The sequence below is a fragment of the Syngnathoides biaculeatus genome, chromosome 6, assembly GCF_019802595.1.
Source record: "Syngnathoides biaculeatus isolate LvHL_M chromosome 6, ASM1980259v1, whole genome shotgun sequence".
NCBI lineage: Eukaryota > Metazoa > Chordata > Actinopteri > Syngnathiformes > Syngnathidae > Syngnathoides > Syngnathoides biaculeatus.
This window is the reverse complement of record NC_084645.1, coordinates 33648388-33675684: the sequence shown is the minus strand read 5'-3', so window position 1 is coordinate 33675684 and position 27297 is coordinate 33648388. Positions and strand designations below refer to the sequence as shown.

The 27297-nt window shown below is 41.8% G+C and overlaps 2 protein-coding genes across 2 annotated transcripts; one reads left to right on the top strand and one right to left on the bottom strand.

The window, feature by feature from the left end:
• The first annotated feature begins 1249 nt into the window (after positions 1 to 1249).
• aagab (alpha and gamma adaptin binding protein) lies at positions 1250 to 8079 on the top strand. The gene is made up of 10 exons (XM_061822277.1): positions 1250 to 1426; positions 1707 to 1897; positions 1985 to 2081; positions 2173 to 2262; positions 4037 to 4120; positions 4981 to 5060; positions 5136 to 5223; positions 5889 to 5993; positions 6076 to 6125; positions 7562 to 8079. The coding sequence occupies exons 1-10, from the start codon at positions 1336 to 1338 to the stop codon at positions 7637 to 7639; spliced, it is 954 nt and encodes a 317-aa protein (XP_061678261.1). The 5' UTR covers positions 1250 to 1335; the 3' UTR covers positions 7640 to 8079.
• A 141-nt stretch (positions 8080 to 8220) lies between these two features.
• On the bottom strand, positions 8221 to 23148 carry smad3b (SMAD family member 3b). Its single transcript, XM_061822276.1, has 9 exons — positions 22607 to 23148; positions 20145 to 20338; positions 19917 to 20051; positions 18177 to 18251; positions 18051 to 18101; positions 15415 to 15627; positions 13808 to 13945; positions 12743 to 12887; positions 8221 to 11598 (listed from the first exon to the last, which is right to left on the bottom strand). Exons 1-9 carry the CDS (start codon positions 22807 to 22809, stop codon positions 11475 to 11477), a joined length of 1278 nt encoding a protein of 425 aa, XP_061678260.1. The 5' UTR covers positions 22810 to 23148; the 3' UTR covers positions 8221 to 11474.
• Between the last annotated feature and the right edge of the window lie 4149 nt (positions 23149 to 27297).

Below are 27297 nucleotides of genomic sequence, written 5' to 3'. Positions count from 1 at the left end.
GTTTACTTTCATATTCCCAAAACATGCATGGTATGTTATAGGAAGACTGCAAATTGCCCTAAGTGTCAATGGTTGTTCCTTGAAATGTGGCCTGCACTTGGTTGGCGACCAGCTCAGGGTGGACCCGGACTCTCGCCCAAACCGGTGTAGGACAGGAGAACCTTATGGACATGAGCCCTTGGGACATAAGCTCTTATGACTCCCAGTATAATCACAATTGAAGAAAAATAAGAACTAAAACGGATTATTGTTTTGGACATTAATTTTTAAAGATAACACAAATGAGTAAAACCATATATTAACATCCTTTACCCCCTTTTAAGAATGAGATAAAAATCGAGCACAAATGACAGTGGAAAATAACACTAAATATAAGATTTAACGTACAATGACTTGTATACAAATCAAACAAAGCACATGTGATTTTTGCAATACTGCAAACAATGGCATTTAAAATCGAATACAATGTCCTGGAGCATGTAAAGTTTCAGTGATAGTTTTGGTACAATCGCGCCTGTCTTTGCATATTTAGTTTTGTTTACCAGCATAATATTTAACACAGACAGGAAGTAAAAATTCAGGAAATGAAACGAGCTTCAAATAGAGTATTTTAGAAAAGCAACATTTATTTTTTTATGTTGAAAATAATTAAGTTGGTTTTTTGTGTGTGTTTGCTTTATTTTAAAATCAGACAAAATATACTTAAGGGCTCACGTCCACATTTGAAATAAGTCTTAAGGGTTTATGTCCTAGGGGCGAGTGTCCTTAAGGGCAAATGTCCGTCCCCCCACCCAAAATAGCTGGGATACGTTCCAGCACAGCCGCGACCCTAATGAGGATAAGCAGTACAGAAAACAGATACATGGAAATTGAGAATGAATTAGTTTGTCACTACAATGAACATTTTCTCGAATTTTAAGAAGCAGAAGAAAATTAAAAAAAGTTAATCTGAAATTATTTTAATATTTTTAAGCAATTTTATCAAGAAAAGTGGCGATATAAACGCAGCAAATGGAGACTCTTGACATTATTGCCAATATGTTTAATTCTTAAACAATATATTTCTGAAGCACAAGCAAAGAAAATTATTCCTTACAAAACCAAGCTCTCTCTCTCTCTCTCTCTCTCTCTCTCTCTCTCTCTCTCTCTCTCTCTCTCTCTCTCTCTCTCTCTCTCTCTCTCTCTCTCTCTCTCTCTCTCTCTCTCTATATATATATATATATATATTTGTTGAACCGGAAGACTTCGTCAGCGTTGAAATTTCATGACTCCCCCCACCTCTTACGTCACTCGACGATCCCTCCACTGCAGCTTAGCAGTATCATTTCTGTGAAAATGTCCGATTCTGAGGACGCGACAATGACTGTTCCTTGTGTCGTTATCACTAGCAGTGACAGCACTTTTAAAGAGGAAGAAATGATAGCGCGTAAGTGTTGCTAATATTATTTCCTGTAGAGTTGTAGATATGTCCAACATGCTAATGCTAGCGAATAAGTTACGTACGGTTGCTTGGGCATTTGCAACTATTGCACAATTATATAGAGAGCGCTTGCATAAAGAGATGTAAAGGTATAAAAAAAAATGGTGTAATTTGGAAATGATCGTGTTAAAGTCGAAGCAGTTTAGTCGGATAGACACTAGCGTTTGTTGTACGCGTGACTTAGGAGATCTTGTTTTGTTTGTTTGTACGTATATATGTGTCACAGAAATTCTCGGTTCGAAGACGTTGCCAGAGGCGACCAAACGAGAACAAACAGTCGTGTGGTATCCTTGGACCATCAACAACAAGTATTATACCGCAGATGTCAGGCTATGTGTTGTACCCAGCACTTTTCAAATGTCGTCAGAGATTGCACAGTCAATGCAGGCTTTCATTGCGTATTTTGATAGTTCAAAGGTATGGAACTTTAGGACATTGCACACTGGAATTGAGAACTTTTTAACCACTGATATGTTAGACGCTATTGTAATGTACGTTTTGCAGAAAGATGGTCTGGAAAATCTCCATCCGTGGATATCAGTGTTGGAAGACATTGCTCCAGAGGTGCTCATTCTAGTGTGTGATAAAGTTTGTGAAGATGGTATGCTTTCTCCATATTGCTTACACTCTGGAATTGTTACAGCAATTCTATATGACAGTCTTTTTTTTTTTTAATTGGATTTAATCTCAAGGTGTTACCAGACTTGAAGCACAGCAGTGGTGTTTGTCGCACAGTTTTGAACTGGTGGAGCTAAATCCTCAGGAGTTGCCTGATGAAGACGGTGAGAGCCATCAGTTTTCTACCTGCATTATGTAATTTTATTTAATATATGTATCTCAATGTATCTGATGTACCCATTAATGCACAGATTTGTACACGTTTGATGCACAAATCTGTCATTTGTCAATATACATCTTTTTGAATTTGTGCATGCTCCAATTTAGAAGATCCCCAGACCACGTGTTTGCACAAATAGTGATGGCTCAGAGCTAAAAAAAAAAAAAAAACCTCACTTTTCTGCAAGATGCATCCTGTATCGGAACTACTTATAACAATAACAACACAAACCAGGAATTTACTAATGAGTTGGCTGTCCTAAATAATAAAAAGGATACTTTTAACACTGTTCTGCTCACGTGCTTTTATATGCATATGTGCCCCCTGCCGCAACTGTCTGCATGCAGTCAGACGTTGTCACTCAACAAGCAGGAAATCTGATGGGCCCGCTCATATTTCCCCATTTTATTTCCCCAAGACTTCAGTATTCTTTCTAATCTCTAATCTTGAGGGGTTTGTTTTTTTTTCTGTGATTCTGCATGTGCAAATTTGATCCACATTAATTCGCGGACACGTCGCTCGCGTTTTGCAAGACGTTCCTATGACCGGCATGTCTCGTATTTTCTGTCGCCTACACTGCTAATTTGATCAATTTTAGTAACTGCGAATGTTTTTTTGCTCTGCAATATTTATTCTTTACAAACGTATATGCAGTGTTTGTTCATTCTCAATTTTTTTTGCCACATTCATTACTTCATCTTTACAATTAATTCTGCATTATTATTACTCTGGTTTCTATGATTAGCAAGATTTCTGATTATGCTAATCTTTTTAAACTAGAATGAAGATTTCGAAAATTATAAAGTTTTGCAAAACAAAGAAAATTGGCTAGTCTGAACTTGTCATAAATCAGACGGTGATTTTACACATACACTCGAACATTTCTCTGCATTTGTTAGAATACGTGGCTCAGTGTCAATATATTACACATGCATTTTAATCCCCCCCCCATTATCTCAATACCTTTAAAGTTTCGTCAACGAAACTCATACAGGTTAAATATGCATAGAAATACTTTCAGGAGGCCGATTCTGACCTGATTTTCACATTGAAAATCATTTTCAACGTTTATCTAATATTCTAATTTGAGCTGGTGAATATGAAGTTGGCATTAGTGGTGAATAAAATCATGAAATATTTTAATTTACACTACTGTTCAAAAAATGAGGAACCACATAGAAATGTGCTTGTTAAAGAAAACTGTTTTCTCCCCTATGAAGATAAACATTAACTTGGTCAAATCTAGTCTAGATTTGGGTAACTCACCTTTTTAAAAACAGCAACTTGCAATACAAAAAGGACGGTTTAACATCTAAAATTGGGTAAATTTTCATTATATAAACATTGCAACTCTTAGGTAAACAAGTTTCACTTTTTGAATGGAACAGTTTCTTCACGATATTCCAATCTTTTGAGATGCACCTGTATTTAATAGTTTGCCAGTATCACATAGTTACAGCTATTGTGTTGTGCTGATTTTCCTCATGTAACATCTTAACACCTATAAAGTCATTGAATTTTACCGTTGTAATAAAAACTTGCATTTGTACAGCACATTTCATGGGTCATAAATTAGTCATTTCCATTTCTATATCTTTTTTACGACAGTCTGCAAAACTGAGCAATGAGCGTTATTGTCTTTGTAATGGAACATTGTTGATGGAGCGCTCATCATACAGTTGTCTAATTTTTGTGACCGGAAATTGTTTCCCCCCCAGATGATTTTCCAGAATCCACGGGAGTAAAGAGAATTGTCCAGGCTCTCAACGCTAATGTGTGGACCAGCGTGGAGATGAAAGATGGTCAGATATACAATTATCCCAATGTCTTTTCTATTTATTTGCCAATAAGGTACAGAAAGTATTCAGACCCCCCTAAAATTTTCCCTTTTTGTATGTCGTGGCCATTTGCTAAAAACATTTAAGTTAACTTTTTTTTCTTGTGTTGAAATTTTTGCAATTTATTACAATATGGCCATAATTATTCAGACCCATTTTACAAGCTGCGTAGCCTCACAAGGGTCGTGGGGGGCGCCGGAGCCTACCCCCGCTAACTTTGGGCTACACCCTGAACTGGTTACCAGACAGTCACAGGGCACATCGACACCACCACTGAGAAGGATTTGAACCCATCCTGACCCCTTGCTCAGCATTTAGTAGAAGCACCCTTTTGAGGTAACAGTCATGAGCCGTTTTGGAAATCATGTAAAAACTTTTCAAACCTGAATTTGGAGGTCCTCTGCCTTTCCTCCTTGCAAATCCTCTCCAGTTGTGTCAGGTTGGTGGACAGTCATTTTCTGGTCTCCATTGGGATGAAATCAGTGCTCTGGCTGGGCCGTTCAAAAACAGTCACGGAGTTGTTCTGAAGCTACCCCTTCATTTTAGCTGTGTGCTTAGGGTCATTGTCTTGTTGGAAGGTGAACATTCAGCCCAGTCTGAGGTCCTGAGCACTCCGGAGAAGGTTTTTGTTCAGGATATCACTTTACTTGGTACTGTACTTGCATTTATCTTTTTTCCTTCGATTGGAACCGGTCGGCCATCTTTCAATTGGATCTCCGGACCTCGGCCACAGTGATTTTTGGGTTCCTCTTTCTCCAACGCTCTTCTCCCCCGTTTGGTTGGACGCCCAGCTCACGCAATACTGTTTTCTTGTCTCATAACAGGGAACAGTCAAAGCTTTGGACTAATGAGTAGTTTGGTGGCTGCTCGACACAACAACCCTCGCAACTGTCAAGATCCACAAGTCAGTGCTACTTTAGCTCGTTTGGATTATTCTCACAATATTTTGTAAAATTTTGGAACACTTATTTTCTGTCAGTCTTGTAGTCTTCCAGTAGAGGGCACACTTGCTCACGATGTGGCTCGTCGTACAGAGCGAGCCGGCTCGCAAGAGAACACGGTTGTTGGTAAGAAAACTGTTTAAAATGGAGATTAGGTTTGAATACAAATCAAATGTAATGAATAGGTGTAAATTATATATATATATATATATATATATATATATATATAGTACTGTGTAAAAGTCTTAAGCCACCACTCCTTTTTTTTTCATACACAACCCCTTTCGCAGCATTTTTGTCATTATAAAATAGTAATTATGACAAAAAAAATACAAAATCAATGTTCTCAAAATGTAGTAATGGCATGGTGCATGAGACTAGGAAGAGGAAAAATATCAGTGGGAATAATTTAGTGATGTACAGTTGTGCCTTGAGATACGAGTGAAACGATTTCCGAGTTCTGGGCGATACAAGCCTTGACTTGTATCCAAAAATCTGAGATACAAGTGTTGTATGATGGTACTAAACTCGACCGTCATTACAACAAGCAGTTGTTTGGAATCGTGGCCAAATATTCAAAATAGAGGATTCAAGCAGTTTAATGACACCCTGTTAAGGTTTACTCTAAAAGTAGACATACAAGAGAATTCTGTGTTTTTGATAGCTTACTGCTAACACAACATGGAAAATGCCATAGACGGGTTAACGGAGAGCATCGATGTGGTGGTGATAACGCTACAAGCAATGGAAATTTGGATACAGAATAGAACTGTATATATTGATCTTTTCAGACGCAATGACAAATTTGGACATTCAGGAGCTTGCGAATCTCACAGCTGGGGATGCAGACGTGGATAACTTTGAACGCCTCTTCACCAAATTAAAAGAGATGAAAGGTAAATGAATCCAAAACAAATTTTGAACTTTAAACTGTGTCAAATATAATGGCAGTATGTCTTTTCCTTTGACAATTTGCAGACAAAGCTTCGTCATTACCTCACGAACAGAGAAAGGTTCATGCAGAGAAGGTAAACAACTGCTTGGCCTATACTAATTCCTGGATCAGACGACAAGGTCTTTCGCAATTGCACTATGTCCGACTACTCTGCCGTTAAACCTTGCCGTATCTCAGTCAGTGGCGACACGACACGAGATGTATTCCGGTACCGATTGCGATGATCACTGGGGTTTATCGAAGAAACAAATCAAACACTGTTGAGGAGCCGGAACCAGAAAACGGCACCAGTCAATGCGAGTGGATACACCCGTTACCATGGCAATTGCGACAACAATGGATCGCACCAATGTTTTGAAGAGAAATTCGTGGTGGTCGAGGATGAAACTTTCATTGATTATACATTCAGGGCTCACAATTTCATCAAGGTTTTTTTTTTTTTTTTTTTTTTCCTTCAAAATTTTACACAATTTGGTCTGGGTCTGTAAGGCTTTATCTAACTAACAGCCGTAGGTAAACATTCCAGCATTCTATCAAATCATGCGCTAAAGCTTCGCTAAATATTGGTTTGTGGGCTTGAATAAATGTTGACAACGGTGGCCAAGCATGCTGACAAGAGCAAGCACAGGAGGCAAAACACCGGTCACAATGCGCAATCTTAATGGTTGAAGTCACGGAGCTGCAGGAGTTTCCATTGAAATGTCACAGTACATGAAAGATATCCAAAAACATCAACGGTGCTCAACTTATCATTTTGGCATCATATGGCCAAATTATTGGTCATGAATGATGCCACACTGCAAGAAGTTCTGTCGTTCCTGACAAAATAGTTCTGGTCCAGTCTGGGGAAAAAGCCTGTGATAGCTGATCGAGCCTAAAATCCTGTAGTCTGATCTCGGCGTGAGGGTCACATAGTCCCCTCTAAAAATAGTACTGGAACCGCAAGATCAATTCCTTTGTTTTTCTTTTATACTACGATTGGGTTTCTGATCAAACTATAAATTAGTGAAAAGTTCTGAATTCCAGCAACTCAGTCACCAGACCTTAACACAGTAGAGCATGCACTTTATCTCTTAAAGGGGAGACTGAAGGGAGAGAATACAAGAAAAAAAAAAAACCATAAAGACGCTGCAGGAAATGCCTGGAGAAGCATTTGAAATGAAGGTCACAACAGTTTGAGGAATGAGTCGCAGCCTTGATGGCGTTATTGCAAGTAAGGCTGATGCCACCACATATTAAAGGTAACTTAATATTGTCTGTTCCAATCCTTTTGTGGCTTCAAACAAAAGGTGCTCTGTCCTGCATCATTCTTACACATCTAGTTGTAAATACCATGAAATGAAATCTGGAATTTGGAGCTTTTGTTTCACGTTCATGTTTTGATCTGAAACCCAAATGTCTTCCGTATACAACAAAATCAAAAGAATTAACCTCACTGTTCCAGTACTTGGGGGGGGACCTGTAGTGACCTATATTAAACAGAAGTATACGTCTATACCTGCATTTCAGGTAGCAAAAGCCTTTTGGATGGCCATTGGCGGGGATGATGATGAGATCGACGGGTTGTCGTCAGGTGAGGAGAGCTAACGGAAGACAGCCGTGACCCCGTCCGTCAACATATCTCCTACCTTTCCTGGCTTTTGCGCAATGTCCAGCACCCCCTCAAATGGCTGCTTGCACAAGGAAAGCGGACATGCTCATGGGTGTACTGTACTGTATTGTACTCTGTTGTTCTCTAGGCAGGTTTGGCTCCTTCAAAATGGCTTGACTGGTTTAGAAGAAAAGAGGCAATACATTGGTCAGACTGTCGTTAATATGTGGGGCCTTCTCAGTGATATCCAATAAATGATAAAGATGTAACATTAGATTTATGCATTTAGCTTTGGGGTACAATGTCACATATATTATTACTAAGTGACATGATGTGCCTTGTTTTAAGATTAACTGTCAGACAAACAGATAATGGACGTTTTGTCAAGTCACAGTTCAACGGTCTGTAATCTCAACATAAAGACTCTTTGTCTTTAGCATGTGTGAATGACTTTCATTTGTTCTACTGAGCACAGCTGTTGCACTGTGGGTAAAGTCACATGTGAATACAGTCCAATAATGCAGTGTTTCCCACCCTGTATTGAGAAAACCTGTTTTATACTGCAACAATCTAATGGCACAGCACCAACAACACATTCACATTGAAGTTTGTGACTTTGACTTCTTATAATAAAAACATTTAAGTCAAAGTAGAATGAACGTTGAGGTTTGTCTGCAAGTAGCTACAGTGAGGAGAATAAGTATTTGAACACCTGTCAATCAGCTAGAATTCTGACCCTCGAAAGACCTGTTATTCCGCCTTTAAAAGTCCTCCACCACTCCATGTATTATCCTGAATCAGATGCACCTGTGGGAGGTCTTTAGCTGCATAAAGACACCTGTCCACCCCATACAATCAGTAAGACTCAAACTTGTAAAATGTCCAAGACCAAAGAGCTGTCCAAAGACAGCAGAGACAAACTTGTACAACTCCACACGGCTGGAAAGGCCTACCGAGAAATTGCCAAGCAGCTTGGTGAAAAAAGGTCCACTGTTGGAGCAATCATTAGAAAATGGAAGAAGCTAACCATGATGCTCAATCTCAATGAGAGTGAAGCACCATGCAAGATATCACCTCGTGGGGTCTCAATGATCCTTAGAAACGTGAGGAATCAGCCAAGGACTACACAACAGGACTTGATCAATGACCTGAAAAGAGCTGGGACCACTGTTTCCAAGGTGACTGTTGGTAATACACTAAGACGTCATGGTTTGAAATCATGCATGGCACGGAAGGTTCCCCTGCTTAAACCAGCACATGTCAAGGCCCGTCTTAAGTTTGCCAATGACTGTTCGGATGATACACAGGAGTCATGGGAGGTTAGCTTAATCCTTTTTGTGGTCAAATGAGACCAAAATGGAACTTTTTGGTCATAATTCCACGAACGGTGTTTGGAGGAAGACAATTGATGAGTTCCATCCCAAGAACACCATCCCTACTGTGAAGCATGGGTTGGTAGCATCATGCTTTGGGGGTGTTTTTCTGCACATGGGACAGGACAACTGCACTGTATTAAGGAGAGGATGACCGCGGCCATGTCTTGTTAGATTTTGGGGAACAACCTTTTTCCCTCAGTTAGAGCATTGAGGATGGGTCGTGGCTGGGTCTTTCAACACGACAATGACCCGAAGCACACAGCCAGGAAAACCAAGGAGTGGCTCTGAAAGAAGCCTAGCCAGTCTCCAGACCTAAACCCAATAGAAAATCTTTGAGGGGAACTGAAACTCCATGTTTCTCAGCGACAGCCCATAAACCTGTCTGATCTAGAAAAGATCTGTGTGATGGAGTGGGCCAAAATCCCTCCTGCAGTGTGTGCAAACCTGGTGAACAACTCCAGGAAACGTTTGACCTCTGTAATTGCAAACAAAGGCTACTGTACCAGATAACATTGGTTTTCTCAGGTGTTCAGATACTTATGTGGCTTGGATGAAGCGTAAGCTGTATTTTTGTGGCCTCTGTGAGCATGGTGAACCTAGTTATTGACATCCCAGTTCCACATCACAATGAGGTCCGCTAAAGCACCGGCTGTCACACAATCAACCCATTTGACAATCTCACAGCACACAATGCCGCGCGGCATGGTGGATGAGAATCACTGCATTAATGGATGCACTTGAATTAGTTACAGACCTGTCTTTATTAAGGCTAAATGGAGGAAAAAAAAGATACTGATGTTGTGAATATGAGTCATTCCATTGCATGCTCTCAAAAGCATCTTAGAAAAAATGTGCTCTATGCTTTACTGTATTGCTTAGTTTCCACAAGCTGTACTCTCACCATGTTCTACTGGAAGCAAATACTTCACATTTATTTATTTATTAGGTTTTTCACATAAAAAGGCCATTTAAGAACAAATATTTCACTTAGTGACTGAACAAAATGCATGTACATAAGACATCGAAGACCACAAGAGCAGACGAAGCTCTATCATCAACCCAATGCACTGTTGCATAAAGTGTGACAAATTTCATAGACGAGGTCCTGTAACATAAGGGCATGAATATTCATTCACGCAGCAACTTCAAAGACTATGGCCAAGGACAGCAGGCTGGTTACACATGCACTGTAGCGTTGAACATACACTTTTAGCGACACCACTCAACAGTAAATTGGAAGTGCTATCGTTCACCCACACGAAGCAGAGGGGCCACTGTTTGGGTTGTATGCAATAAGACCTTTGTTTTTCATCCAAACATCCTTCTAAAACTGTAATACCTCGAACCGAACCACGTTTGATCAGTCAGTGTTCAAAGGACTAATCCTATATGTTGACCAGAGCTGTGAAAAGTCAGCAATAAAGCAGGCCGAGTTATTAAAGTACACTCCTTACCTGTGCCCTTCATGTGCAGTCACATTTCCATCAAGGCATAACTATTAAGAAATCACACACTATAAATAGGTATGTACAATCATACTGAGGCAATAAAAAATATATTTCCATGCAGGACAATATGCAAAAATAACTTAGAAAATGTATTTTTTTTTATACTTATCAAAATAGGTTTTTTTTTTTCATACAAGGTTTTCTTTTATATAATCAAGAAAGCATAGTGCTGATTTTGTTTAAAATAGATAATCCACCAATTTAAAAGTAATCATCTAATTCTCATTAATATAATTAAATGTTTTTTTGGCTGTGGGGGAGTACCTTGTACTTAAAACAATTTTATCACATTAATTATGGTAATTTTCTGTTTAAAAGAGTTGGCACTGGGCCATAAAGACTAACTCAAAAATTGTGTTAATTCATAGAATCAATGTTTTTAAAATTATAAACACGCAGGAACATTGTTGTTATGGCAACCTGGCAAAGTCAAGATTCAGTGGAGGGTAGGGGTTGGGGGGGGTGTAATTTAGGTTTCTATTTTAGTTCCTGAGAAAGTCCATGAAAAATGTAATAGAAACATGAAAATAAATTGCCTCAATGTGCCCTACTCCTCCACAAAGTTTCATGAAAATGTCCCGTCATTCCTTTGTTGGCAGAATTTCGGTCGTGGCGTCACCAACGGCAACAACATGAACACAAGACTGTTGCTATGCATTGGTTACTTGCTATCTTGGTGATGGGGAAAAAAAAAGGCTGTGTGGCGTATCTGAAAATGACAGATAATACTCGGTGGCCGCACGTGGAACACGAATAAAAGGACCATCACTTGGGTACACTTAAACAGTCCAAAGCAAAGTGCAACAACTGTGTGAGGTTAAATGTTTACAGCAAGGGAGGTGGCTGATCTGATGAATACTGTCTCTTTCCTTACATCGGCACAGAGAGTGAGCAACTGAAGTAGTCTCGTGTGGCGTGAAAGCGTCAACACGTGGAGGTGGCTGCCTCTAAGACACACTTGAGCAGTGGATGCTGGGAGAACCCATCTGTGTGAGAACCTTGTCCAGCCACTGCAAAGGACCGTTCAGATGCAGCTCGATCCAGCAGGGGGTGCTGGTCACTGTCTGACGTCTGCAAAATAGGAGAAACGATTCACGTGACCTTACGACTGATTGGGGTGGCGAAAAGTTCGGCCCAAAGTCAGTTGAGCTAGGCAGCAGCACACCTGGGCCACTAGTGAGGATAAGCGGTTAAGAGAATGGATGGCTTTCAGTGACCCCCAACAAAACAAAGCACAGTGTAAAAAGGCATGAACCACACATTTTTGCCGATCCAGTCAGTAAGTCGTCCAAGGTTCTTTCCGACACACCTGTTGGCAGAAAGACAAGCAAGCCGCTCTCTGGCTTTTTGGGAATCCCCCTCGTGAGTGTCTCACACACGTTCACCTCCCACTGCATGCCTGCCACATTCCTTCGGTGTTACTCATCTGCCTCATGCTTGCTGTCAGCAGAGAACGCTGCCCCCCCCCCCCCCCCATCTTCCACCCTCATTGTGCTCATGATCATGGGATCAACATCATGGCACATTTTCTTATACCTAGAAACTTGACATTCACAACATAGTGAAATGAAGCACACCTCAAAGAAAACAAAAGGCTGTGAAAAGAAAGTTCACAATTCAATACCTATTTGCATCTTTCTCTATGGAATCTATCCCCATCTAAAAAAAACTCACCTAATGGCATTGTTGTGTTGTCAAAGCTCTGTCTAAATAGTTAAGCCGTACACTAATGTCAATGAAGTAAGTATAAGTAATATCTTTTGACAGAGACAACCTTTGTAATTCTGGGAGGGGCTAGGTTTTGCCTGCGTTATGAGTGCAGCGTTAGAGAGAGCCTTCGTCACATGCACACACAATCTGTAAAACATTTCTTTTTAAGGCTAATGTTGTGAAATTACTAATGGATGAAGTGTATTGTGACCATAGTTTGTGGTATTGTTATACATTTATGGCTTAAACCATTGAGATAGGCAATTCCCAGAGTTCATAGGTGGGACATTTGCTATTTGTGGCAGGACTTAGAACCAATTAGCCTGCCAATAGCGGAGCATTACTATCGCTATTTGGATATGTGACTTGATGTAAGTGTAAAAATTCACATAGTGAGCAAATAAAGAGCATGAGACAACAATAAAGCCAAATTGACGCCATACGACAGAGCAAACTGAGAGAACATCATGCAATGCGAGCGAGTGAGTTTGAAGTCTAAAGATACCTGTACTCAGCTCCCCATCCTTTGACAAAACTCATGCGAATGGTGCACATCCTGGTGAGCTGGTAAACAGCCTCGAAGCCCTGGTTCACCGACTGGGCAAGAAGAGCGGCAAACTCCTGGTTATTGAAGATCTTCAAGTTGCACCCTACAAGAGATTTGGCGTTCATGCTTTTATTTTATGACAGCATTGTGCAGTGAGACTTCACCAATGACATGAGCTGACCATCAGGCGTGCTGTGGGAAATGATCTCATTTCACTTGGGTGGTAAAAAACATATTTTCCGTAATTCCGGGCCAACAGAGCCCACGTGGTTAGAAGTCTCACCCAGTACATTTGTAAAGGAAATACAATTTGCTACATACGCGCCACAACTGTGTAAAAGCCGCAAGTGCCCACATTGAAACACGAGATATTTACAAAGAAAGACGGTATACAGAGAGTTTAACGCTAGTGCCGTGCAAACATGGACAGTTTAAAAAAAAAAAAATAAAACATACCGGTAAAAATCACTGAGACACGGCGGTAACGTGCTAGTGCAGCGCTAACAGGGCCAGACCAGTAAAAGTCACTTCCTCGGCACATATATTCCACCGGTCTCACTCTTACCTTTCCCGCTTGAGTGCCCCCTTGCGGCCGTTAGAAAAAATGCACAAATTAGCCGCATCACTGTATAAACAGCAGGGTTGAAAGCGTGTGAAAAAAGTCGCACCTTATAGGTCAGAAATTACGGCACTGCAAAATATGTGCCTACGTTCATCTACAGTAGCTATGCCAACGACATATAGTGACAAGCGGAAGAATGACATGCTCTTTCACAAAAAGGAAGAAGGTACATTTAATCTGTGTACCCACCTGTTGCCATTCATACATTCATTCAATCAGGCTAAGATTTCAGAGTGTTTAAATTTAGACAATATCCCCATTATTTCAATTTACACCCATTTTGTGACATTATTGTTTGGTGGTGTGGCTTAAGGTTTTGCCATTGTAATATCAATAAAGATTGTGAAACGCTACATTAGAGTCGTCATCTTGAAAGCGTGTCTATATCATTCTGTGCATACCTGGCGGGATCTTGCAGACTGTAGCGGGATGCCATCCGTAGCGCTGGTTGCAGTTGGGACTCTGGACAAAGATGGCGCTGTCACTGAGACACTCTGCAAACACTTCCCCACCAATGTAGTACAACCTAACACCTCGTCCTGAAAAGGTAATGGAGAGGTGAAGATGATGACATTGAAAGAAAAAACAAAACACAGAACAAAACAAAAAGAGATACTGCACAAAATGAACAAGAATCAGGATAAAAAATGCACACCCAAAAAAATCAGCTACTATTAAGTTAAACTTGCTTTCTTTTCATCAAACAGCAAAAATAAAATACAACTGTTATATATGATATCAAAGATCTGTCTGGATTTCTTTTGTCATTACTTTCTGGTAAAGAAAGAAAGAATTGAAGAAATATGATTTAGGGGCATCATATTGTCACTCATGATGTTGTTTATATACTGCATACATTTATGGATTAACGCTAAAGATAGATTCATCCATTGAAGCATTTTTTCGGCATGTTTTTTCCTTAAAAACTCATCTATGCGGTAAAATTAAACACAAAAGAACAAAGTATTGTAAAAAAAAAGTCAGATGTCCTTCCTGTAATTCATATATTTGTTCTAAGCGTTAAGGGATCAAAAAGTAGTTGAATTCATTATATATTGAATTGGTATCATAACTTTTTTTCTGTCAAATACTGGAATTGGTCTTTAAAAAAAAATCTACAATCTAAGTCAGACCCTAAAGTTTTTCCTCTGGCTGAAAACTGGGGCACAGGTTCACACAGCCCATGACGTCAATGCTCTTGTTCTGATGTGTATTTTCTTTGTGTTTCAACTGTGCATTGTTGTCTGATAGACTGTGTTTGGAAAGTATTCACGCCCCTTCACATTTTGCTATGTTATAGAGTTACTCATAAGCTTATGAGTGAAGTTTTCTTACTAAAAAAAAATACTCATTACAATACATCAATGTCCTAAATCACACAACCAAGACAACACAGGGAGTAGCTTCAGGAGCAGCCTGTTAATGTTCTCGAGTGGCCCAGCAGAAAAATGGCTGTCCATCGGTGCTGGCTATCCAACCTGACTGACCTTGAGACAATCTGCAGAAAAGAATGGGATAAAATCCCCAAAGCAGGTGTAACAAGCTAATCGAGTCATACCCAAGAAGATTTAAGCAGTGACTGCTGCCAAAGGTGCTTCAACTAAATGTTAAGCAAAGGGTGTGAATACTATACTGTCTAGCTATTATCATTAAATGCTTACATTACGTTACATTTGCACAATCGTCTGAAAATATGTTTTTACTTTGTCATTATGCGATACTTTATGAATATTTTTGTTTAAAAGAAAACTATACACCTATCAGCCTTAGAGTAAGTCTGTAATGGCAAAATGTGAAGGGGTGTGAATACTTTCTGATGGCACTGTAGCTTAATTGAAAAGGAGAAATACCCCCCCAAAAAAATACAAAAATATAAATGTCGTCATCAACAACTAGTCGACATGACTTTCATCAGATTAGTGTCTACTTAAAAAAATGAAATAAAAATAAAAGTCATGCAGCCCCCCCAGTGTGAACCCCGCTTTTGATCATTCATGACGACAATTACCTATATGTCTGCGTGTGAGCTCCACTGCAGAATTGCGGTTAACATTGGACAAGAGGCCCAGACAGAAGCGCTCCGAGTTGGAGGGGTCAGTGAAACCGTCGACTGTGAGGGAGGGCTGGGAGGCATGGAACGTCTCTCCTACACGCTGGTTGAGCTCGTAGTAGGAGATGGAGCACCAGAACGCGGACTCGCAGTAGGTCACAGGTTGTAGGTCTGTGTAAATGAAAGCGTGGTGATTAGATCTCGGGATAGCAAGAAAAAAATCTAACGAATGTGGCTAATATTTAATTGTGAAGATGCACACCCCAGATCCTTTGATTTCTTTCCCGCAGCTCTTTCCCACGACCCTAACAGGGAAGGTCGAGACGTGACGTGCCCTATTTCTTGCTTTCTTTGTCTCTCTTTTTTTAAAACGCTAACCTCCTTGTGGCTTCGCACATAGATTGAATAGCCTGGCAACCGGATATTATCATTATTACATTACCTAGGGCTGTCTGTACCTGATCTCCCTGCAGACTTGAACTCAACACCGACAATGACCCCATTCGTAGCAGTTACTTTGTTACGATCTTAAGGCCTAGCCTCATAAATGGTCCCCATTGTATTGTTATTCTGTTGAATCAAATACACAAATTAAATCATTTTTGTAATAGCTGAAAATTAAAAACAAAAACTGAAAAAACAAGGACATCGTTGTGGATTTCAGGAGAGTGCATGCCCTCTTGAACATCAACAATGTTGCGGTGGAGAGAGAGAGAGTGTGCAGTATGAAGCTCCTGGGATTGCACATCACAGAGAACCGCTCCTGGACCAGCAACACCTCCACACTGGCAAACACAGCTCATCAGGGTCTCTACTTCTTGCACGAGCTGAGAAGAGCCAGAACCCCAACCCCCATCGTATGCTCGTTCTACAGAGGGACCATGGAGAGCATCTTTACCAGCTGCATCACTGTGTGGTACGGAGCCTGCACCGCATCCTGCCGCAAGACTCTCCACCGCATAGTGAAGGCAGCTGGGAAGATCATTGAAACCTCTTTTCCTTCCCTGCAGGACATTTACAGAACCTGTCTCACCCGCAAATCCCTCTGTAGGATAGAGGATGTCGCCCATCCAACACACAGCTTGTTCAGTCTGTGGCCATCAGGGAGGAGTGTGCGGAGCCAGCCAGGACTAGCTAAGTCAAAGACTTTTATTCATCAGGCTTTCATGAATTTCAACTCCCTGCCCGCTCTGTAGTGGAACACTTGCCTGATTTTGGTGCAGGCACTATGGGTTCAGTTCCCACTCAGTGAGGGTGTGAACGTGAGTGCGAGTGGTTTTCTGTGTCTAAATGTGCTCTGCGGCTGATTGGCGACCATTTCAGGATCAAGTCAGCCTTTCGGCCGAAGTCAAATGGGTTTAGGCTCCAGCGGCCCGCTACCCTAACCAGGAGAAGCGGTGTTGAAATGGATGAATGTGTTACACAGATTTAAAAATTGACAATAAAATTTTCTTGTGTCTCGTACCTTTTTAAGCAGGGAAAAACACTCAAACCCATTACAATCCAAAGGGTATGTTAAAAATGGTTCTTTTTACAGAATTAATGGTCCACCAGGCGGCATGGTAAAGGACTGGTTAGCACATCAGCCTCAGACCTGTAAGGGCGTGTGTGGAGGTTGCATGATCTCCCTGTGTCTGTGTGTGTTTTCTCCAGGTACTGCAGTTTCCTCCCAGATCCCAAAAACATGCACGGTAGGTTAATTAGAGACTCAATTGTCCGTAGGTGTGAATGTGAGTGTGAATTCATTGATATACGCCCTGCAATTGGCTGGCGACCAGTTCAGGGTGTACCCTGCCTCTCATCCGAAGATAGCTGGGATAGGCTCCAGCACGCCTACTGAGGTTAAGCGGTTCAGAAAATGGATGGATGAATGTTCCAGCACTGAATGGTACATTGACACTATTTCCTGTGTTTATGTTTCTTTATTTAACTGTAGAAATCCCAGGTGATTATTTGAAGTCAGCATCTATTTGAGAGTTGCATGGGTTGGCTTGTTTAAAGTATAGTTATTTTAAGCGAGACCTTAGGCTTTGTGTGCGACTTTGTTTCTTCTAATTTCTAATGTATTTATTCATTTATTACTCACTGTTCTGCTTCGATGACGTCACAGGATTTACAATTGCTCCAATCCCAAACTACCGAAATCGGATAGCCCCACTTCGTGCCAATTGGAACTCAACTATACTAATTGTTGAAAATGCAGTCATAGCAAAGGTAATTATCTAGTAGTAGTGCTCGTTTTGAGGATGAAAAGGGATTGTCTATTCAGTCAAGTAGGCACAGCATCTGGCCACTAATCTCTAGGCCTCTAATTGAGGAAATATGGTATATACTCTATCAACCAAGACATTAGGTACACCTAAATATTGATGTCTTACAGTAGCTAACATTAGCTAGAGTATTTAATGTGGTTACCAACACACTATAAACATCAGTATGATGCAGTATAATTCTACAAAAACTGTCATGCCTTAAAAAATCTTTGTAGAGGCTAAATTTCATTCAGCTCTTATGTTTTAGGTAGTAAAGTAAGATTACGGCACAGGTAATAAATGATTCATTCAGTTGTAAAGCTCATATCTGTGCATGCTTACCAAGGTTATTGTTTGTGGGTGACACAGGATTGGGAGACAGGCTAGGTGAACCTGAAATACAGCAGAACATAATGGGTCCATATACTGTAGAAAAAGAATGCATTTCAAAGTTTCTATAGGAGTCACCTGTGTCCATGCTGTGATTGAGTTGGTGATCGCTGGTCTCTCCATCCTCGCTCAGGTACCCTGGTGGCGGGGTTTCTGGAAATATTCACAAGAGCTCAGAAAAAGCATCCTTGGGCCCTTACAGTACAATATACATCAAAACTATTATTATCATTACTACTGTTTTTTATATACTGTATCTACAAGGAACTTTTCCATATGTTTTACTTATGGTGAAACATTATCCCCAAGGTTTTTTTGACAGTAGTTATCGCTGTTGTTCTGATCACGATTGAAAATTAACGCTGATCGCATAACTTTTTAGCTGATTCGTCTTGCCTGAAAAAGTTAAAAACACACGCCCACACACAAAGAAACATACCTGCCTTAAGGCAGCAGTTTGTGTGCCTGTTCTACAGCAACAGTGCTCTGTTGCGGGGTGCACCTTTGTACGCAAAGCTAGTTTTCAGCAAGAGAAAGAAATGGCCACAAGTATTTGCGCTCCTCTGCAACTCATTAAGGTATAAGGGGCATAGAGTGAGATGTGGAAAGATCCAGCATTTCATAACTTCATACATTCCGAAGGGTAGCTGCTCTTTAATCAATGCACTTCTATACTTGCTCAGTTGTTCATGGGAAAATGCTAGAAAGATTAAACATCAATTGGTAAAGTTTAAACTTTTGAATTCAGAGCTGATTTTGCTTTGTTTACGTGACGAATCTAGCACGACAAAACAAAACATCCAGTAAAACACGTAGAGTTGAAACTAGGAGATTACAAACCGAACTAAACTTATCCTGTTTTAGGTCAATTCAAATGACTAAAATGTTTTCTATTTTCTAAATGCCAGAATAATGACAAAATTTTTTTGGTTGACAATCTTTCCATTACTTTTTTCAAAGTCAGATTCAATACTTTTGACCTCTGGTAATTGCACCCAAGGACGAGTCAGACCTATGCAAGAATTCTCTTCTTGATAGCGGAGTTTTTTTGACTTTTCCATGATGTTACACAATGAACCACTGTATTTGAAGCATCCCTAGTTAAAATACATTCGCAGGTGTGTCTCTATAATTCAGTCAAATGTTGTCAATAAACCGATCAGAAGCTTCCAAAGAAATCATAAAAAAGGCACAGTAATCTTACTGTAAACTTCTGACTTTAAAAACGTAAATTCTTCCCTCCTTATTCTGACATTTAGCAAATGTATATTAGGAAGCCCATGGCCCCATAGCTCAGTGGTTAGAGCGTTGGTTTGGTTAACCAAAGGTCGTGAGTTCTTATCCCACTGGGGCCTCCACTTCCCGGGAAGGGTTGCATCATGAAGAGCATCCGGCGTAATAAAAATGAGAAAATTGAAAAAAACTGTGCCAAACAAATATGAGCGTTCATCTGAGACATCATGCTGTGGCGACCCCTAACGTGACAAGCCAAAAGAAACGTACTTACTATATTGGGAAGCCTGACTGATTTAAAATGGGAAATTTAGCCTGAGGTCATGTTGGACAGTGACAAAAGTGTTTTTTGTATGTCAACATAAGGTTTCAACTAAAACTCTCCCAAGCCACATACATGTAAACGTTTACAAAAAAATGGAGCCTCATCATGGTTTTCTTTTCTACGTCCCTAATTCATTTCATGGTTCGGTTACACAAATCATGTCCTTAACTTAAATTAAAGTTGTACTGCAAAGAGACAAACATACATGCAAAGCTTCTGTGCTTTAAATACCCTGTGTACAAGAAAAAGACGATCCTCACCAGGTATGTAGTTACTCCGAGGTTCAATCCCAGCAGGGAAGTTTGTGTTTTCAGGAATGGAGGGGCTATAGTCATCCAGTGGGGGGAACTCTGCAGGGATGTCTGTATGTCGTGGAACTAGTACAGGCGGTAATACTGGAGACACACAGGTATTTTCATCAGGGACTACTTTTGCTTAATGGAATGGCTACTATGTGTTTGAACCACATCATAGAACGGTACACTTACTCGGCGTCTCCACCCTAAGGTAATGATAAGGGTTCACGCACACTTCATCTTTCTTTGTGTGAAAGGCGTATTCGCACTGGTCAATGGCCCGCAGCTCATGGTGGGACTGCAGGTCGGGCCAGCGCCACAGGCGGCAGTAGATCACGTGAGGAAGACCTTTTTTGTGAGAGACCTGGAGTCGACCGTCTAATGATCTGAAACGCACAAACAACAAAAAGAGCGTCATGATACATACATCAATTTCATTTTCTGGAATCTAGACATCAGGAATTTGACCCAGCTTCATCATACCAGCTTCAATCCTATAAGTGGATGTTCCTTGTAATCCCCCTGAATTCTTAACCAACCATTTTTTTTTGTTACAGGGATTAGCTTTGTTCATAATACATAAAGTACCTAAAAGATTTTGAAAGATGCACCATACAATGTAATTGAGTAAGATGGGTTACGCTTGCCTCCTGACAACCGGTTAACCATGCTACTACTAATAATAATTATATTTTGAGGAGGTATAATGGAATCTCCAACACAATCCATTCCTTGGTGTTGGTAGACTAACAAATTGGTCACGCCACAGGCATATGCAATCATCTCCCGCTGTAAGCGTACACAAATGTTTTTCGTAGCCCTTTAATTTTTCCAATTTCAGTGAGGAATGTAAAAAGTAAAAAAAAAAAAATGCTGTAGAGTGGAACCTCTGCATTCAAACATAATTTGTTCTTGTGAAGTGTTCAAAGTCCGATTTGTTCAAGCTCCGAAGCATTTTTTCCCCCTATAGGAAATAATGTAAATGAGTTTAATTCATTCCCAACCTCCAAATAGTAAATTCACATTTTAATTAAAAACATATAGACTCTGTATTTAAACAACAAAAAAATCCATACATTTAAAATAACTTAAATGTCTATCAATTACATTTTTGGTCACGGCGTAACGGCATGGGAGGGACTCAAGAGGGAAGGAGGAAGTGTTAGGCCAAAGTCACCCTCCATGATTTGGCTAATTGTCCAGTAGCTTCTTCATTTCTTCTATTATCTGTGGCCTTTGCTTTGTAATGCTAGTCACTCCTTTGGCAACACTAGCTGCCTTTAATCAAATTTTTATTCTTTAGGATAGTCAAAATAGTCGACTTAGCCATACGATACTAGTTAGCACGAGCCATAACAAAGACACACCCCATTTTCGTACTTGACGTTTATCTTCTTTCTTAAATCCACAGTGGTCCATCAATCATATCCAAAGCTTGATCAAGTCAATTAATATTATAGTGGTAAATGATTTGTATTATTTTCCGTGATAAAAGAGGTTCCTTTCCATTGAATTCACGTCCTCTAAATTAACATTCGAAAACCAACAGACCACATGACATGAAATAATCTTTCAACCAAATCTGAAAAATATATGAAAAACAAATATTGCACAAGATGGATGAGATCCCCTTAAAAGTGACATTCGACAGGCTCTCTGACGAGCCCTGTCTACATTAAAGGAAAAAGAAAAGTGCACGTTTCGAGCATAAAACAAATTATTCTGTGTGGTCTAAAGCAGACTGTTGCTATTCTCTAAACCTGCAGAAACTGACCCACAATCCAAACATTGGCCCACACCCTCCCATAGCCTGGGGTGCATTCCCACCCAAAAAAGTTATTTTAATGTACGCTACCACCCACATTCTGAGGGAGGTGTACATCACAAGAGGGGGACTCCCTATTTCATATCCTGTCAGCCTATGAACAGATATAACATCCTGTTACAATGAGTCAAACAATTGACTTGAACTACAAACTTCAAATTGTGTGAAACATTGAATCAGCCTTTTAGTACTATCAATCCATCCATGTTCTACACTGCCTGTCCTCACAAGAAACACACAATTTTAATATTCATGCTCATGTCGTTGTTAAAGGTTTATTCCATCTTTCCCAAACAAAGTCCAGTCTGTCCACCTTACGTATAAAACACTTTGAATCTTCTTATTCTTTTCCTTTCGGGTTGTCCCGTTAGGGGTCACCCAAGCGTGAATGTGAGCAAAATCTGTATTCTTTTCCGACGTTTGGTGTTACGTGATACTTATATGATATGGACGCACGCACGCACACACAAACGGGGGAAAAAAAAAGTGATATTTCAAACCAATTTTTCCCGTCTTCTCCACGGTTAAGACCACATAACAATCTTGGACCAAAGCCGTGTAATAAGTAGATTATGGTTGCTTCTGTGTTTAAAAAAAAAAAAAAAAAAGCGAGGTGATATGACCCCGAATCCGAAAACCTCATCACCCCTACAATGCATGTTTGTTTTTCATACCCATTTTAAGTGCCTAAACACGAGTCAACTGAAAATAGTCAGATATATAAACGTAGCGATATTAGTAATCCTAAAGCTAACAAGCTAGCTAGTAGACATATGCTTGCTGTCGTTAGCACTGGCGTTGCAAGGCTAGCTTAGCTTAGTTTCCTTACCTTGGAATGGTTAAACATTTAGTGTTGACATTCTGTGTCGTGATGGCCTTTTCCAATTCGTCCAACTGTCCGCTCTTTTTCAACTTCTTCACCAGACTTTTCACAGCCTTTTCGCACCATTTCTCCTCTTGGCCGTTCTGTTCCCCCTTCTTCCAGCCGAGAAGCCTCTTCACTATGGGAGGCGTGAACGGCAATATGGACATTTTAAACGTCGAAATTAATCAACACTGATCCGATTTGAAACCTGCGAAGCGGGATGAACCAAAACACCTCCAGCTTCTTCTCTCCCGCTCAGTCACTCCACTAAATCTTTCGCTAAAGTGGACTTCCTAGGCACACGAATGGCCGGTAGCCGTGAGGGGCTCACGAGCCTCACGCTGACGTCCGCTCAAGTTGACTGAGTGTCGGTCGGACTGAAGCAGAGCATCCGCGTCTCTGCACCCCCCTCCTACTCCTGCTCCTGCTTCTGCTCCTGCTCCTGCTCCTGCTCCTGTTACTGTTGCTGTTGCTGCTGCTGCTGCTGCTCATCTTTGCTCCATCTGTACCGAGCAGTAATCTGGACATAAATAGGCGGACGACAATTTGACCGTATTTACATTATTTTTCTTCTTAAACTTCTACTATTGCTTAAATTAATGTTCAGGGGAAAAAAAGAACAAAAGACATCAGAAACAAGCTATATTCCATATAACAGTGCATGTAAACTTTTAGCTCATTTTTGTTTCGCTAATTAAGTTTTTTTTTTTTTTTACCGCAATACAGAATACACGCATCTCTACAATAAAAAAATAATGACCAAACAATTTTCAGGTGATAATTTCTATTTACATTTGATATCTTGATTATTAACTTCCTAACTCTGCAAACAATATTGGTTAATATGCAATTATTAGGATACCCATTAATTTTTAACATTTCTCATGATGGAACTTTTTGTTATATTGGTTTTATAACTTAACTATAACTTTTATTTGCATATTTGAATTATTATTTTCCATGTTAGGGCCCGTCTTGAAAACAAGCTGGTATGACGCCACTGATATTCATCCATCTATCCATTTTCTTTGCCGCTTGTCCTCACAAGGGTCACGGGGAGTGCTGGAGCCTATCCCAGCTGTCAACAGGCAGGAGGCAGGGTACACCCTGAACTGGTCGCCAGCCAATAGCAGGGCATATAGAGACAAACAGCCGCACTCACGATCACACCTAGGGGCAATTTAGAGTGTCCAATTAATGTAGCATGTTTTTGGAATGTGGGAGGGAACCAGAGTGCCTGCAGAAAACCCATACAGGCACGGGTACACCATGGAAACTCCACACAGGCGGGCCGGGGATTGAACCCGGGACCTCCGAACTGTGAGGCCAACACTTCACCAGCTGCTCCACCGTGCCACCTCAAATAATACAATCGACAAAAATTCCGCAGCACAGCATGCAGAAAATAGATAAAGGAGTTTGTCATTCTCTTGGGCCGTAGTTGACGTTGACATTGATGTCCACTAGCCAGAGGCTGACTTGCAGTGTATGTGAAGCATGTATGGAGTAACATTGTGGCGAAAGCATCAAGCAGCTCCACTTCCTGAACTCTTACCTAATATCTTCATTGTGGGAACTTGTTACACCTTTATACTGTAGCGGGGAAAAAACATTAGTTACTATTAATTCATTATTAATTACTATTAAACTATTATATGAATGGCCACAAGTGAATATACAAGTTAATTGTCCATTTTGTCATGTAGTTGAAGAGCATGTAATTGTTTCAGCTGTCGTTAAACTTGACTAAACTTTAGCTCAACTCGGTTTTATTAACGTACTGTATTTGCATTGTCACAACAGCTTAATAGATGAACAAGGATAATTTTTTGTTGTTGTAAATAACTAATTTTCAGACCAATTAACTGAATTTGTCTACATTTCTGATGGTAGTCATGACACACCATTATGCTGTGGAGCAGTGGGTTGGGAATGATTGCTCTCAGGCAATGATTAGAAAGGGATAGATGCCGTAATTCACGTCCAGCACCTTCTTACTATGGTGGAGGGGGGACACGAGCCAGACAGCTGGTGTGTGGAGATATTGTCAATATGTCCTTGTGAAGGGATTTTGGGGGGTGGGAGACTGGTGGACAGATGGGCCACACCAGGCCCAGGAAAGGTCTTAACACAGCGAGTGACGTATGAGTCGGGACAAAAGCCCGAGTGGCCGCGTGAATAAGTAATGAGTGGCCACAATCGTATGTGTAACAATGGCATTGTGATGGGGCATTCAAGGGCAACGTGGGAAACAAGGAGCGCGTGATCAGCTGGGCGGCTGTCGCAACAACACTTTGACAAGGATCTACCATCAATTAGAGGAAATAAAGCCTTTGTGTCTCCATATGGGGACATTATTGTGTAATAGGCTCACACTAGACATATTGGCACAACTTGGTGTGAAAAGTTAGAAATAGTACCATTAGATGTAACCTTTAGCTGTAGTTGCAGTGCCACACCTTGAAAAGGCTGAGGTCCAGTCTTGCATTTTCTACCCTCCTTTACTTTAAAAATTGTTGTCTGTCACTTGTCGCCATCGCTTGCGTCACAGATGGCGGCACCTGCAAATCTGGGACACAATCCCCCCCAATACCAGCCCACTCCAAATCCCTGGCTTTCAACTGGGAAAGGTGGTGTCTACATGTTGCTGTGGTTTGTTATTATATTGAAAGAAAACTGTCTCCCATGGATGGATGGATGGATGGACGGATATAGAGTTCTCTTGCTCGCACACATGTCACCCGTGACTCCTTCTCAAGCCAGTCTTGGAGGTGGGGCTTGAGGTGAGCGCCTCGTGGCCAGCACAGCCCAAAAGGATAACATGGCTCCCCCTTCCCATGAGTTCACCACTTGTGTGAGGGGTCATATGGTTTGGGTGAAGTGTGACCTGCGGGGTGGCCAAAGGCAGGGACCTTGTCAATCCGATCCCCGGCTACAGAAGCTGGCTCTAGGGACGTAGAACATCACCTCCCTGGCAGGGTAGGAGCCCGATTTGTTGTGTGAGATCGAGAAGTTCTGACTAGAGATAGTCAGGATTGCCTCCACACACATTTTAAGTTCTGGTACCAGTCTTTCTGAGAAGGATGCAAAGGAGGGGGTGGGTGTACTTATTGGTTCCTGGCTCTGCGCCTGTACATTGAGGTTCACCCCAGTAGATGAGAGGGTAGCCTCTCACTGGCTTCGCTGGAGAGGAGGCTCCGTCGGGAAGACGACGCTCAGATTCAGGAGACGCAGTGTGGTTTTCATCGTGTCTTTGGAACAGCGGCCCAGCTCTACACCGTTGGCAGTGTCCTCAAGGGTGCACTGGACTTTGCTCAACTACTCTACGTGTGTTTTGTGGACTTGGAAAAGGTGTTTGACTAGGTCCCTGAGTCCTATAGGCAGTATATCGCAAGTATGTGTCATGATCCTGCCGCTTCAACACGAGCTGTGCGGGTACCCGCGCGGCTGCGCTAATTGGGAGGCACACACCTGTGCCTCATGCGGCCTGATCATCCCCCGTATATATAGGACCCGGTGACGACTGGTCCTCCGCCAGTTCGTTGAGCTTTATGTCCCGTTCCAGCACTCTCGTATTCCTGACTGAACCTGTGTGTACCGACCTTCGTCCGTTCTCCGACCAACCCTGTAAGCCTGACTCCTTGATACTTCTGCCCGCGTTGATTGTTTCCCCGTGTACCGACTCCTGCCCGTCCGCTCATCTGCTCTCTCGCCCGACGTCACAACTACCGCTGCTGCACCGGACTGCCTGCTGGATCCCCGAGCTCTGCGTACAATAAACGTGTCTCTTCTTGAACTACCTTGTGTCTTCCGAGTTCCTGCATTTGGGTCCTACTCTCGTTTCCGATGGACGTGACAGAACGAACTGGTCATCACAGGACCCAGCAGGAAAGACCCGGCGTCGCCGGGACCGACGCAAGGTAGACCGTCTGCCGGAGGACCAAGCCTGTCCAATCCGGGTAAGCTCCCTGACTTCCTCCACTTCCGTGTCTTACGCTCCGCCAGCAAGGTATGAATACGTCCCGAACACGACCCGTCCGGCTCCTCATATTCTTCTGGACTCTGACTTTTCGGAATATGAGGAGGACCGTGATTTGTATGCCGGGCTGCCTGAGTACGACTCCGACGACTTTGATTTTGAGTCTCTTTGCCCGGCTTTTGATCCCAGTCAGTTTGCCCCGCCTTCACGCGTTGCCAGCACCCGAGCGACTTCGCCCGGTAGATCCAAGTGCACCTATCGGTACGAGGGAACCCGCTTGGCCATCTACCCGGGACCTCCGCGTGGCGGCCAGAGGAGGCGCCCCGGCCGGGCGCTCCCTGGTGTCTCTCGCTGCGCGGCAACGAAGACACCGTCCTCCCACTCCTCGCCGGCAACGGTGAGACCGGCAGACCCGCAGCTGGAGGCGAAGATTCCAGCCCAGAGGGAGGAGGAGCCGCCAAACCACGAGGCGTTCTGTCGCGAAATGCGGGCGCAGTTAGAGAGGCAGAGCGCCGAATTGGCGGCTCTCACGGCCCAGGTCCGGCAAGGATTAGCGAACCAGCCGAGCTACGCTGACGTCGCAACGGCGACGGACTCGCTGCTGACTCAGGTTCACGTTGCCGTTGAAACCGACCCGCCCCCTTGCCAAGTGCACGCCACAGTGGGAACAGACTCG

Bases quoted from the DNA above. Each gene is read 5' to 3' on its own strand.
- smad3b (XM_061822276.1), bottom strand. From the start codon at position 22,809: ATGTCCATATTGCCGTTCACGCCTCCCATAGTGAAGAGGCTTCTCGGC. The intron at 20,339-22,606 runs GTAAGGAAACTA...TGTGCGTTTCAG, and splicing joins AAATGTTTAACCATTCCAAG to ATCATTAGACGGTCGACTCC. The intron at 12,888-13,807 runs GTATGCACAGAA...AATCTCTTGTAG, and splicing joins AGTCTGCAAGATCCCGCCAG to GGTGCAACTTGAAGATCTTC.
- aagab (XM_061822277.1), top strand. From the start codon at position 1,336: ATGTCCGATTCTGAGGACGCGACAATGACTGTTCCTTGTGTCGTTATC. The intron at 1,427-1,706 runs GTAAGTGTTGCT...TATGTGTCACAG, and splicing joins AGAGGAAGAAATGATAGCGC to AAATTCTCGGTTCGAAGACG. The intron at 5,224-5,888 runs GTAAGAAAACTG...TGATCTTTTCAG, and splicing joins GCAAGAGAACACGGTTGTTG to ACGCAATGACAAATTTGGAC.